This window comes from Oncorhynchus keta, chromosome 20, assembly GCF_023373465.1.
Source record: "Oncorhynchus keta strain PuntledgeMale-10-30-2019 chromosome 20, Oket_V2, whole genome shotgun sequence".
Classification (NCBI taxonomy): domain Eukaryota; kingdom Metazoa; phylum Chordata; class Actinopteri; order Salmoniformes; family Salmonidae; genus Oncorhynchus; species Oncorhynchus keta.
Window position 1 is genome coordinate 15,579,128 of NC_068440.1, and position 15,284 is coordinate 15,594,411.

Consider the following 15,284-nt stretch of genomic DNA (forward strand, 5'->3'; position numbering starts at 1 on the left):
GAGAGACCATGTGAGGTTATGACAGAGCCATTAGTGACTTGGTGTATAGCGAGAATGAGAGGGCCTAGAACAGAGCCCTGGGGACACCAGTGGTGATTTGCGTGGTGAGGAGACAGATCAGCCACGCCACCTGGTAGGAACCTGTCAGGTAGGACGCAAAAGCGTGAGGCTGAGATGAACTCGGAGAGGGTGGAGAGGAGGATCTGATGGTTCACAGTATCGAAGGCAGCCGATAGGTCTAGAAGGATGAGAGCAGAGGAGAGAGAGTTAGCTTTAGCAGTGCGGAGCGCCTGTGATACAGAGAAGAGCAGTCTCAGTTGAATGACTAGTCTTGAAACCTGACTGATTTGGATCAAGAAGGTCATTCTGAGAGAGATTTGAGAGCTGGCCAAGGTTACGTTCAAGAGTTTTGGAGAGAAAAGAAAGAAGGGATACTATTGTTTACTATTGTGTAGTGACTTTGCTGGCATGAATCCCCCAAATATATTGTTTGTTTGCCCCACCATGATTTCCATGGTAAAATAACAGTGCTGTAGGGTTAGGGGTTTCCTCTTGAGGTGTATGTTAGGGTTTAGTAACTGGTTCCACAGCCTTTTTTAGTTTACTCAACTTTTCTGTCAGTGTTACCTGAACTTAAAAAACATTGTTGGCCCAAAACTAGCTCCAACTTGAGCATAAATTAGCTTTTAAAATGTATTTAACTAGGCAAGTCAGTTAAGAACAAATTCTTATTTACAATGACGGCCTACCACGGCCAAACCCAGACGACACTGGGCCAATTGTGCGCCACCCTATGGGACTCCCAATCACGGACGGATGTAACACAGCCTGGATTTGAACCAGGTACTGCCTCTTGTACTGGGATGCAGTGTCTTAGACCACTGCACCATTCAGGAGCCTAGGGACACTCATACATTCAAATAGTGCTTTAAACATACAATGTTTTCAAAGTACATATTTTGCATACATGATTTGATTGTGTATGTTCATTTATACAGTCATTATTGTGTTCTCACCTGGGATTTGAACTCGCAACCTCTTGGTGCACAGCATTCTTATCTTGCTGCTTCACACCATGTCTGTGTCAATGACTGAGTTCACCTGTATTCCTACTTTGCACTTCAAAGTAAATCTCACTTCTTAAAAGTACACTCAAGAAAAAATATTTTATTCATCATAGTCAGTGGATTAGAGTACTTAAGCGAAAATACTTGAAAATACTACTTAAGTGTTTTTTGGGGGGGTATCTGTACTTGACAATTTATATTTTTGACTACTTTTACTTAATATATGCCATTGCATTCCTAAAGAAAATAATGTACTTTTTACTCCATACATTTTCCCTGACACCCAAAATATCTCCTTACATTTTGAATGCTTAACAGGACAGGAAAATGGTCTAATTCACACACTTATCAAGAGAACATCCCTGATTATCCCTACTGCCTCTGATCTAGCGGACTCACTAAACTTGTGCTTCGTTTGTAAATGATGTTGGATTGCTCCCCTGACTATGCTTTAAAAAATATAATATATAAACTCAGCAAAAAAAGAAATGTCCTCTCACTGTCAACTGCGTTTATTTTCAGCAAACTTACAAAGGTGTAAATATTTGTATTAACGTAAGATTCAACAACTGAGACATAAACTGAACAAGTTCCACAGACATGTGACTAACAGAAATAGAATAATGTGTCCCTGACCAAAGGGGGGTCAAAATCAAAAGTAACAGTCAGTATCTGGTGTGGCCACCAGCTGCATTAAGTACCGCAGTGCATCTCCTCCTCCTGGACTGCACCAGCTTTGCCAGTTCTTGCTGTGAGATGTTACCCCACTCTTCCACCAAGGCACCTGTAAGTTCCTGGACATTTCTGGGGTAAATGGCCCTAGCCCTCACCCTCTGATCCAACAGGTCCCAGACATGCTCAATGGGATTGAGATCTGGGCTCTTCACTGGCCATGGCAGAACACTGACATTCCTGTCTTGCAGGAAATCACGCACAGAATGAGCAGTATGGCTGGTGGCATTGTCATGCTGGAGGGTCATGTCAGGATGAGCCTGCAGGAAGGGTACCACATGAGGGAGGAGGATGTCTTCCCTGTAACGCACAGCGTTGAGATTGCCTGCAATGACAACAAGCTCAGTCCGATGATGCTGTGACACACCGCCCCAGACCATGACGGACCCTCCACCTCCAAATCAATTCCGCTCCAGAGTACAGGCCTCGGTGTAACGCTCATTCCTTTGACGATAAACGCAAATCCAACCATCACCCCTGGTGAGACAAAACCTCAACTCAGTGAAGAGCACTTTTATCAGTCCTGTCTGGTCCAGCGACGGTGGGTTTGTGCCCATAGGGCGACGTTGTTGCGGTGATGTCTGGTGAGGACCTGCCTTACAACAGGCCTACAAGCCCTCAGTCCAGCCTCTCTGAGCCTATTGCAGACAGTCTGAGCACTGATGGAGCGATTGTTTGTTCCTGGTGTAACTCGGGCAGTTGTTGTTGCCATCCTGCCACTGCAAGGACGATCAGCTGTCCGTCCTGTCTCCCTGTAGCGCTGTCTTAGACGTCTCACATTAAGGACATTGCAATTTATTACCCTGGCCACATCTGCAGTCATCATGCCTCCTTGCAGCGTGCCAAAGGCATGTTCACGCAGACGAGCAGGGACCCTGGGCATCTTTCTTTTAGTGTTTTTCAGAGTCAGTAGAAATGCCTCTTTAGTGTCCTAAGTTTTCATAACTGTGACCTTAATTGCCTACCATCTGTAAGCTGTTAGTGTCTTAACAACCGTTCCACAGGTGCATGTTCATGAGTTGTTTATGGGTGTCATGGCTGTCGAAAGAAGTTGACCAAAGTGTAGCGGGAGCGAACATTTTCATTTTATTTAAAATGGCGCCAACAAAATAACAAACGAAGAAACAACTGTGAAACTCATAGGGCTATAGTGCCACTAACAAAAGTCAACTTCCCACACTGAAGGAGGGATAAAGGGCTACCTAAGTATGATTCCCAATCAGAGACAACAATAGACAGCTGTCCCTGATTGAGAACCATAACCGGACAAAACATAGAAATAAAGAAAGATACAAAACATAGAATGCCCACCCCACATCACACCCTGAACTAACCAAATAGTGAAATAAAACAGCTCACTAAGGTCAGGGTGTGACAGTACCACATCCACCCCCAAAGGTGTGGACTCCGGCCGCAAAACCTGAACCTCATAGGGGAGGGTCTGGGTGGGCATCTATCCGCGGTGACGGGTATGGCGCGGGGCGTAGACCTCTGGCTCACTCACTTTGGTGGACCCTCACCGCCGACCCCAGACTGGGGACCCTCGCTGCGGGCCCCGGACTGGGCACCCTCGTTGCGGGCCCCGGACTGGGCACCCTCGTTGCGGGCCCCGGACTGGGCACCCTCGTTGCGGGCCCCGGACTGGGCACCCTCGCTGCGGGCCCCGGACTGGGCACCCTCGCTGCGGGCCCCGGACTGGGCACCCTCGCTGGGGCCCCGGACTGGGCACCCTCGCCTGGGGGCCCCGGACTGGGCACCCTCGCTGCGGGCCCCGGACTGGGCACCCTCGCTGCGGGCCCCGGACTGGGCACCCTCGCTGTGGGCCCCGGACTGGGCACCCTCGCTGTGGTCCCCGGACTGGGCACCCTCGTTGCGGGCCCTGGACTGGAGGCTGAAGGCTCCTTACTGGACTCCCTTCCGGCCAGGATCTCCTCCCATGTCCAGGATCCTTTGCCGTCCAGGATGTCATCCCATGTCCAGTCCACCTTTTTACCACGCTGCTTGGTCCTTTTGTGGTGGGTAGTTCTGTTACGGCCGTCGAAAGAAGTGGACCAAAGTGCAGCGTGGTGAGCGTACATTTTCCTTTTATTTAAAATGGCGCCAACAAAACAACAAACGAAGCAACAACTGTGAAGCTCACAGGGCTATAGTGCCACTAACGAAAGTCAACCTCCCACACTGAAGAAGGGAAAAGGGGTTACCTAAGTATGATTCCCAATCAGATACAACGATAGACAGCTGTCCCTGATTGAGAACCATACCCGGCCAAAACATAGAAATAAAGAAAGACACAAAACATAGAATGCCCACCCCATATCACACCCTGAACTGACCAAATAGAGAAATAAAACGGCTCTCTAAGGTCAGGGCGTGACAATGGGTCATTGAACAAGCATGGGAAACAGTGTTTAAACCCTTTTCAACAAAGATCTGCGAAGTTATTTGGATTTTTATGAATTATCTTTGAAAGACAGGGTCCTGAAAAAGGGACGTTTATTTTTTGGCTGAGTTTATATGAAAATGGTGTCCTCTGGTTTGCCTAATATAAGGAATTTTAAATGATTCATACTTTTACTTTTGATAAAGTATATTTAAATCCAAACACTTTTAGACTTTTATTCAAGGAATTCTACTGAGTGACTTTCACTTGAGTCACTTTCTATTAAGGTGTCTTTACTTTGACTCAAGTATGACATTTGGGTACTTTTCCCACCACCGATCGTAGTGAGTAACGACTAACATTAAAACAGAAAACCTTAATTAACTAAATCAAAGAGGATAACTGACACAGACACTGTGGCAGGAAGATCAGAATACCGTGAACCAAAAAGTTGTAAGTCATGTTAGTCATTTAGCAGACACTCTTATCCAGAGCGACTAGGGTTAAGTGCCTTGCTCAAGGTCACATTGAAAGATTTCTCAACGAATCGGCTGAGAGATTCAAACCAACAACCTTTCAGGTTACTGACCCAATGCTCTTAACCACTAGGCTACCTGCCAAGTCTGAGTAAGGACATGTTGAATAATGATTATGGTTTTACATTTGAAAATGTGTGTTAAAAACACTGTGTGTGGGTGTCCCTGACCTCAAGTTGGAGCTAAATTAGGGCCACTATTTTTTTTAAAGTTCAGGTAACACTGACTGAAAAATTGAGTAAACAAAAAAAAGCTGTGGAACCAGTCACTAAATAATAATTGTTTGAATCAACTAGATTTCTTTTTACAGTGTGTAGGGGTTTCCTTGCTAGGTGTCTGGCTTTTCCCCACCCATCTCACGACACCACAGACTGGGTGATAAGGTAAAACAGTTCCTTGTGCCGATGTCTACCACAAGACTGTGTTAGTCTGCAGATAATCTCTTGTGGACAGAATACGTAAACAGAAATCAAATCAAATTGTATTTGTCATGTCCCGAATACAACAGGTGTTGTATTCACCTTCCAGTGAAATGGTTACTTTACAAGCCTTTAACCAACAATGCTGTTTTAAGAAAAATAAGTGGTCAAGTATTTCAATTAAACTGAAGTAAAAAATAGTTTTTCTTTTTTTGAAAAAATAGAAAATAGAAAAATAGCAAATAATTAAGGAGCAACAATAAAATAACAGTAGCAAGGCTACATACAGGGGGTACCGGTACAGAGTCAATGTGGAGGCTATATACAGGGGGTACCGGTACAGAGTCAATGTGGAGGCTATATACAGGGGGTACCGGTACAGAGTCAATGTGGAGGCTACATACAGGGGGTACCGGTACAGAGTCAATGTGGAGGCTACATACAGGGGGTATCGGTACAGAGTCAATGTGGAGGCTACATACAGGGGTACCGGTACAGAGTCAATGTGGAGGCTACATACAGGGGTACCGGTATAGAGTCAATGTGGAGGCTACATATAGGGGTACCGGTACAGAGTCAATGTGGAGGCTACATACAGGGGGTACCGGTACAGAGTCAATGTGGAGGCTATATACAGGGGGTACCGGTACAGAGTCAATGTGGAGGCTATATACAGGGGTACCGGTACAGAGTCAATGTGGAGGCTACATACAGGGGTACCGGTACAGAGTCAATGTGGAGGCTATATACAGGGGTACCGGTACAGAGTCAATGTGGAGGCTATATACAGGGGTACCGGTACAGAGTCAATGTGGAGGCTATATACAGGGGGTACCGGTACAGAGTCAATGTGGAGGCTATATACAGGGGTACCAGTACAGAGTCAATGTGGAGGCTATATACAGGGGGTACCGGTACAGAGTCAATGTGGAGGCTATATACAGGGGGTACCGGTACAGAGTCAATGTGGAGGCTACATACAGGGGGTACCGGTACAGAGTCAATGTGGAGGCTATATAGGTGCATTTATGCCTACCTCACAATCATGCATTTGACCATTTCTTTGTTTATACTGAGAGATTATTTTATAGCTCTTATAGCTTAATTAGCTAAATCCACTTCTAGCAAGCTTAGTTTAGCCAGGGGCACTATGCACCATGCACGTCATATATAGACAGTGGAATAGACATAACACAGGTGTCAGAGGACTGCTCTGTGTTTCACCGCAATCTGCTCTCCACCTTTCTGAGATAATTTACATATCAAGGTTGTTGAAATGTAGGAATGGACGTGACTATACTTCTAAAGGGAGAAACAACAGAAAGATATTTAATTCAACAGCTTCTTGGGGCTTCATCTGCATAAAGCCTTTGGGTTTTTACATTCTTTTTCTTTGGGGTAAAAAAAACAAATCATTTCCTCCTATAGTGATTGGTAGAAGAGTGTGGAGGAATGACACATTAATCATTACCAAAACCGTCAACAAGTATTTTTTAGGAGGAGAAGGGTACAAACTATATAGTGTGTCATTTTGGGTGACACATTTTCGGATGACACATCATTTTGAATGACACATTTTGTATAATCTTTGGACTGTTTGGGCATAAATGTGAAACATGTCCAACCTTCCATGGTTTAGGGGTTCTCAAAGGCTCCGTGGTGTTCCCATTTAACACGTCCTTTCCCAATAATGGCCTTGTTGACCTGTTCTCCTTCAGTCGCAGTGTTTAGTGTCCCTGTGTGATTGACTGAGGACACCAGCCCCTATCCTATTATCTCTTATGAATATTTTAGATGCCATATCTTCAGTCACCATTCTCTACTGATTCTCCTCGGGTGGAGAAAAATAGAAAGTCATTGAAACGTAATAAAAATATTCAGCCGATAATGTCCTGCTGATAGGTTTTGATTTGGTTTTAATGCTTAACTGAACCTGGCTCTACAGGACAAGGTTTTGATTTGGTTTTAATGCTTAACTGAACCTGGCTCTACAGGAGTATGGTTTTGATTTGGTTTTAATGCTGATCCTGGCTCTACAGTATCTGTCCTCTTGGTTGATTTTGAGCATTTCTCTGTGGGCTGAGTTCCCCCATTGTAATTGGAGCGCTAATGTCAAGTAAATAGCTAGTTAATTGACAAAAGAAAGTTCAGACTGAAGACATTAGTCTAGACTAAGACTCACCATTCTTAAGTACTTTCCCTTCTTTTATTGTGAAGATTTAAAATGAGGGAGACAGACTTCCATTCAGTAAAATCAGTAAATAGTACTGAACAACAAGGAAAGAGAGGACGTACTAGTTCTGCTGAAGCAGGCAAATAAAATGGAAGTGTTTGTAGCTTATCGGTGTAGACGGACGGACAAAGCATCCAGACCTCGTTCTTTTCTCAGCCAATAAAATGGCAGGGATGGAGTCCACAATCACATTCAAAAATCTTTAGAGGAGAGATATCTCACACTTAGTGTTCATGTCCGTTTCTCTATGTAACTTGTATATGAGCGAGGGAAGAAAGGGAGAGAGAAAGAGAGACAGTTTTACAATTAGTTTGTTTTTGTTTTACTAATGCAAGTCCCAGACCTCATCCTAGTTGAATTCCATCTACCTAATGTTTCCCAGGAACGTTAGCACCTGTAAGACAGGTTCTTAAATCAACATCAACAGATGGAGGAGCCAATGCTTCCGTTTTGTTTCCTCATAAACGTGCTCAGCTAAATGATGTACATGCATTATTCATTCAAACGTCCAGCTAAACAACGGTTATCACTGCTATAGTGCAGCCTTAGTATTGTGCAGTTAAAAAAACACACCTGTTACCTAATGTTACCCAAAGCTTTTGATAAGAAATAGGTCTACGTGTGTTCCAGCAAAGGGGTTGAAATATACATGTAGCACACGATCTACCCTCTCTGGGGTACGTCACAACTGTACAATTACCCGGAGAGAAGATAACCTCATTACAAGAAGCAGGAATCCTTAGTTCAGCTTTGAGTTCCCAACAAGTTTCAAGTTATCAATATCAGTGTAAAAAAATAGCAACACACATACACACACACCTCGTCTTTCTACTGCAAAGCCTTCCGCTCTCTGAGAGATGCGAGATATCTACAGGAGGCGGGAGATATGATCAGCCTCTCTAGGAAAGAGCCATTGTTTGAATCTTCAGGGCACTTATCGGCATGATCACTATCTGCCTTCCTGACGCTCAGGTGCTCCATCTCCTCTACAGGATAATTTAAGCGAATACGCGATTCACTTCTCAGCTCTTGAAAAGAGAAATCCATTTTTTATAGTGTGGTCTTACCTTTAGTTTATGTAGTGTTGCGATCATACCATGTGCTGCTCAATGTGAGCTGGTAATATGGCACTGAGCTGTTTTAACAGATATATTGTGTTTCAGCTAAGCATTGATTTATTAGAGAATCCTATGTTTTGATAAGATAATATAATGTGTTACAGTGTGGTATTGTCTTTTCTGTCACCAGAATATGGCTTGTGTTATTTAGGATATGAGACAATTGTGTTAATTGTAATTGATTGGTTATACACATGAGACTAAGGCCTGTAATTCAATCAATTGCAGAATGCGGATCTCCAGATAACTACGCCATAATTGCACATATACACACCAGACCTAACTTTAGATTTTCTAAATCATTGATGCATATTCTATTTGACATTTGCATCGAGGAGAATTGTGTTGTTTGTTTCGCTTGGGAAAGGACCTCGCTGTGAAAATGAGTAATGTAAGAGAGTGACTAAGCTGTTAGTGATATTCAATGTAGACCCCTTTTTTATGTTGAATAAAGGAATCTTTCATCTCTATTCATTTCTAAGAGCCAACGTAGAAGCCTTATGATATTCGCCTCTGTTTTTGTGTAAAATAGAACTGGGAACCGCTAATTTGTGCTGCACAGTCAAGGGGCCAATACTCCTTAATAGCTTTGTCTCAATGTGTGCAATGCATCCAAGATTTCAGCGAGGATGACTATAAACCTTTCACTTTTAACTTTCTATTAAGGTATCTATACTTTTACTCAAGTATGACAATTGGGTACTTTCTCCACCACTGGCAGCTACAACATTACTCTTTTAATCTGATTGTGAGTTATTAGGTGTTAAGTCCATCCTTCCTGCAATGAAAGCGTTAACCTCACAATGCTTTCCCCAACTTTAGAATAGTAGTCTACTGCTACTTATTTAAAATGGCCCACGTTCTTTGAATCTCTTGGATAATTCCCCACTATTATCTGGCGTCTGTATTGTTGCATTTCAAACGGTGAGTTTAAAAGCATTAGCTAGGCTTACCTCACTTTGTTTTTCCATGCTCTAGTCTCATTGCTGTTAAGGGACAATGTAACAGACGCACATTAGCTAATCGCTGTAGAGAAGACTGCCGCTATTGCACCTGGCTGTGGGAACATCATTAATGCATTGAGAGATGCATTGCTCCCAGTAAAGTATGTGTGAAAGGAACCAGCAGTACCTGTTCCAGCCCGCCTGGTCTCCTCAGTTTAATTCTGCTCTACAGCAAGCAGCAACGCGTTTCATCTACCTGCCATAATGACATTTGATTCAACGTAGCGGAGGAGAACTTTGCCCAAGGCTCCCTGTTTGTTATGATAACATGTTGTTTTGTAAAGGATTTACTTGCTAACGTGTGTGTGTGTGTGTGTGTGTTGGTACACTTCACATTCACTCTCCATTCATCAAATCTACACTGAGTGTACAAAACATAAACAGACTGACCAGGTGAATCTAGTTGAAAGCTTTGATCCATTATTGATGTCACTTGTTTAATCCACTTCAATCAGTGTAGATGAAGGGGAGGAGACAGGTTAAAGAAGGCTTTTTAACCAATATACCTTTGAATGGGGTATGGTATAGTAGGTGCCAAGTTTCCCATGTGTATCAAGAACGGTTCACCTCCTAAAGGACATCTAGCCAACTTGACACAACCGTGGGAAGCATTGGAGTCAATGGGCCAGAATCCCTGTGGAACGCTTTCGACACCTTGTAGAGTCCACGCCCCGATGGCAACAGGGGGAGGGGTGTTCTTAATGTTTGGTACTCTGTGTAAATTACACATGAGCACCGGCTTTGTATTCTCCCTCCTTCATTTAACGGGGGTAAACCTGGAGAGTTGATGCATCACGCATTACTTTATGTGCTTCTGTCTGAACGAAGGGGATGGGTTCCAGCGCAGCATGGGAATCTAGATCTCCTACATTAAGTTACCAGGTAGGTTTACAAGACTTTTCAATTTGCCACACAGAAGAGTGAATGCAACTCTTTGCTCCCATTTATCAAATACATGCAAACAACGCCCTTTCAGAAGTTGGCTAAACTCAACATTTATTGTGAACATGCATTGTAGGATTTTATTGATAGACAATGATACAGAGGCCCAAATATAAGTTCAGTAGTAAAAATCCATGTTTACGGAGCGAGAGAGAGAGCAAGAGAGCGAGAGAGAGAGAGCAAGAGAGAGAGCGAGAGCGAGAGAGCGAGAGAGAGCGAGAGAGAGAGCGAGAGAGCGAGAGAGATCAAGCTAATGGCAGTAGCACAAAGCAATAGATGTGATCATGTGGTAGAATAAAAGCTCAGAATATATGACCGTATTTCCATAGAGATAGAAGTAGGATCATATAACCAGGAGGATTCCGCTTGGTAACCATGTTTACATGAGAGTATCTCTACGGTGCTGCTCAGACAGATTGTTGTGAGAGAAGGGTTGGACACACAACACAGAACTTGACCGGACACACTTCTCCCATTTGGAGCGCATCAGGACGGTACAGTGCCATGCATCAATGGGAAGCTGAGTGAAAAGCAGGAAAGAGGTGACCTTTTCACACGAACAATACAAAAAGTCCACGACCGACACTTTTCAATGATTATGGTGATGAAATTCATCACGTGATTTTGAAGGTGATTTCCAAAATTTCCAGTAAGATCTACTGTATCCTACATGCTTTAACAGAGAGTACACACAAATATCTCAGAGTTATAGCAGCTATTTACAAATGATTGAGTGACATCAGCTAACCGCTAGAATATTTAGTCCAATGTCCTCTCCTCGAATGCTCCATCCATCCATGCCTTCAGCGGTGTGTGCAGTAAGTGGGTGAACCTGTCTCTCCTCGTTTACCTCTGATGTTTAGAGACTAGGAGGATCGAGAAAAAGACGTTTGATATTCAGGGATAGAGTGCCAGGCTCTATGCCCCAGCCTCTATGGGTGCCTCCAGGGCTTTGATGTGCACGCTGGGCAGGCCGAACCAGGATGGGGGCAGCTCCTTTCCCTGGCCAGCACTGTCATCCTGAAACTTGATGTTGAGGTAGAAGTCTCCAGTGTAGAGGAACAGGAGGGCGCCCATACAAACAGAGTTCTCTGTGGGCTTCACCTAGGAAAACAACACACAGAGACAGTCAGAGTGCCTATGGATAGCTAACTCATCGGAGAATAGTTTCACCACCAATCACACACACACACACACACACACACACACACACACACACACACACACACACACACACACACACACACACACACACACACACACACACACACACACACACACACACACACACACACACACACACACACACACACACACACACACCGTGTCTATGTAGAAGGTGTTAGATCCTATGAAGGTGACTGCGTCCTGCAAGTCATAGTTCTGAACTCCGTTCTGGTAGTCCTGGAAGGGAACCACGGTCAGGGCGAACGGTCCGACCGCGTTCTTACTACGATTGGTCAGTTTCACCTCCAATGGCACGGCGTCGCCCACCCTACAGTCGGCGATGATGTCACAGTCACACGGTTTCCCGTTCACCACCACGTCTAGAGAGAGAGGGAGTTAGGGATGAACACCTACATATCGAGACATTGTTTCAATTACCACATGGAGGCATAGATTGCTGTGTGCACAGTCACCTGCTGTAAATGAATTAGTTCCTCTATGAAATATTAGTGCTTGGTTGGATTTGAGGTTTGACTACTATTTCTGTAATTAAACACATTATCAGTATGGTTGTCTTGAGACAATCTGTAGCTTTGAAAATAAAAGCAAACTGATACCAAGTCTTTTAGATAGTAAGGAATACATTTGTGAACAGAAGACAGACTTGTGGAGATCTTAAACGCGTCATGGAACAATTTCACTCAACAGGTATTTTTCCCCAATTACAGGCGTGTCTCTCTCCGTCTCCTCAACAACCTGCATTCACATCTCAGAATGACCCACCCTCAGAGCTCTCTCTCTCTGCCGTTTCCATTTCATTTGCATTCACGAAAACACTATACACAGCTTTCACATGTGCAGACGTCTCGCAGCACATTGTTCCTGGTGTGGGAGCAATAGTTTAAAAGGCGCTTTTATTTAAATTAACGGAGAGCGAGGGAACTCTGGGGATTAAAGGAATTCAGACTGCACCCTATCAATCTCACGCATGACTCATTTCTGTCAAGAAGGGACAAATGAGATGGTTGGAAACCCCCCACCCCCTCATTCTACTCCCATACTCTCACAGAGAGGCACTATCTCTCCCCTCTTTCTGCCTCTTCTCTCTACCTCTGCATCGCCCCTCTCTGACATGTCCAACTGAGTTCAATTAAGGTGTAAATTAAATTTCTCTAATGTGTAGCCAATCCAGATATGGCAGTGTTTGGTTCAGGTGGAACCACCATGTTTATTTCTATAATGAGCTCTATGGTTCTCCTGCTCCTCTGGGGGGGGGGGTTCAGAAGATCAGGGAGAGGATCACACACACACACACAAGTGCAATGCCTTGTGGCTATAGTTAGAAGTGCTACTCAGAGCCATTGAGGCCATGTGACATGAAAGAGCCGGGTGTGGGTGTGTGTTGGGGTGCGTCCTCTGCTGTGGTGTGTTGTACCACAGATTGCGGAGCCTCACAGGCAGACGTACACAGACAGGGAGCCTGAAGACTGGAAGGAGCTACCAGAGAGCTGAGCCGTGCCACACTGAGCCCCCTCCCTAGTGAAACAGAGCCAGGGTGTCCCACTCCAGGGAATCTGCAACTTTACCACAGTGTCATTCAGCTACACATCTAAAGCTACACTGTATGTTGGAACCTGGAACGACACATTCAGCTACACATCTAAAGCTACACTGTACGTTGGAACCTGGAACGACACATTCAGCTACACATCTAAAGCTACACTGTATGTTGGAACCTGGAACGACACATTCAGCTACACATCTAAAGCTACACTGTATGTTGGAACCTGGAACGACACATTCAGCTACACATCTAAAGCTACACTGTATGTTGGAACCTGGAACAACACATTCAGCTACACATCTAAAGCTACACTGTATGTTGGAACCTGGAACGACACATTCAGCTACACATCTAAAGCTACACTGTATGTTGGAACCTGGAACAACACATTTAGCTACACATCTAAAGCTACACTGTATGTTGGAACCTGGAACGACACATTCAGCTACACATCTAAAGCTACACTGTATGTTGGAACCTGGAACGACACATTCAGCTACACATCTAAAGCTACACTGTATGTTGGAACCTGGAACAACACATTCAGCTACACATCTAAAGCTACACTGTATGTTGGAACCTGGAACGATACATTCAGCTCCAGCTAGCTATACGTCTGCATTGTCAATCTACCGAGCAGTCTTTTAACTCACTGCAATAGACTAAGCTACTTCTTTCAAAAACCGAGAATACATACACAGAGGTTCTCTAGAGGAGAACGTTGTATGTCTCTCTGTCTGTGAGAAAAGGTTGTCTCCAAAACGAGTTGTGATGGAATGTGATTGAAAGTGTAAAACGAGAGGAAGAGACGACTGAGACAGACGACAGTCAAGTCAAACAGTAGTAATGTGATCAGTACAGAGATGTCACCGTCAACATTAGCAGAGGAGCAGAGGGTTTTTCTGCTAGGAATCCACTCTCAGTTCTAACTGGATTCTACAGTGTATAATCCAGATGGTTTTCCTGTCTTTTTACTAACATAAAAGCCAGGTAATTATTTGGTGCAATTATGCGAAACATGGATCTGTGAGTATTTGAATAGTTCCTTTAACATATTGTTCATGATATTTGGGCTTTAGTGTCTCCACAGCTTGGAGGGACCTGTGGGACTTATCAATACACTCCTACAGTACACAACATTCATAGGTAGGAGAATCTAACGTGACACCTTTCCAATTGTTTAGAGTTAGTTGTTCAAAACTGGTCGGTAGGAGATGTGCAAATTACAGGTACAGTTGTAAACGGGGATGATGAATTCCAGCACATTAACTAGTGAACAAAAGAGGAAGGGAAGTGTGAGATGAGCCGAGTCACAGGCTGGTTTCTGTCGGGGGGCTGGAACATAATCATAATCATTTGGAAACTGAAAATTGACCACAACTAAACCCCAAATTAGATTATATTTGAAAATACCAATGATTTGTAGCTGAACTCCTGGTGATTTGAGTCTTTTTTTTAAACTAAAAACCTTTGTGGGCCCAGATACAAAACACTAGCGGGCCGCCAGTTGCCAACCCCTGGCCGACACACACATCCACACGCCTCAATCACCGCCTGAACATTTACAACACAAACGCCTGTTAACTCCTCTCTCCTCCTTGGCAGTCCATACAAAGCCCGAGTGACTGAGAGAGTCATTGAGGTAATACTTCAGCTCAACTCAAGAGTTAAGTACAGCCTGCAGTGTGAAGGGAGCCCAGGGTTACAGAGGAGGGACCTGCAGTGAAGAACTAATGGCTATCACATTGACAGTTCTACCTCAGACCTTGAATGCCTTTCAATGAAGTGCTTAGCCATGCTGCACCATTATAAGTGGCATAAAAAAATAGTTTCACTTTAGGGGCCACATACAGTGTCTTTCTGTATTCAGACAGCATCATAATCAAGACCTCCAGGGGTTACTGAGCACCGATGTGTGAGTGTGTTCCCTGAGTGGGTTCCACGCCGTTCTCTTCCACCGCCATGATAAACATAACATGGTCTCTAAATAAGTAATAGACTCTGATTGGTGTTCCTCTTAACCAATAAACAAAGGGAAAGTGAAGAAACCCAGGCCTGTGATTGGTTGACTGGACAAGGCACCCAGCATCTTGTTCCATCTTCCCCAGAGAAGAATGTGACT

General features: G+C 44.1%; 1 protein-coding gene and 1 long non-coding RNA gene across 2 annotated transcripts in view; both read right to left on the reverse strand.

Annotated features, from left to right (window-relative positions):
- Nucleotides 1–10,468: 10,468 nt before the first annotated feature.
- LOC118391642 (trafficking protein particle complex subunit 9-like) overlaps nucleotides 10,469–15,284 on the reverse strand; it is a 414,365-nt gene continuing 409,549 nt past the window's right edge. Inside the window, exons 24-25 of the mRNA XM_052472165.1 lie at nucleotides 11,755–11,978; nucleotides 10,469–11,535 (exon numbers count right to left, since the gene is read on the reverse strand). Of these exons, the coding sequence (XP_052328125.1) occupies nucleotides 11,350–11,535; nucleotides 11,755–11,978 (410 nt within the window). The 3' untranslated portion in view covers nucleotides 10,469–11,349. The remainder of the gene's footprint in view (nucleotides 11,536–11,754; nucleotides 11,979–15,284) is intronic.
- LOC127909871 (uncharacterized) overlaps nucleotides 12,775–15,284 on the reverse strand; it is a 4,025-nt gene continuing 1,515 nt past the window's right edge. Inside the window, exons 1-3 of the long non-coding RNA XR_008072651.1 lie at nucleotides 13,590–15,284; nucleotides 13,488–13,538; nucleotides 12,775–13,436 (exon numbers count right to left, since the gene is read on the reverse strand). The exon at nucleotides 13,590–15,284 is cut by the window's right edge and continues 1,515 nt beyond it. This is a non-coding gene — a long non-coding RNA (uncharacterized LOC127909871). The remainder of the gene's footprint in view (nucleotides 13,437–13,487; nucleotides 13,539–13,589) is intronic.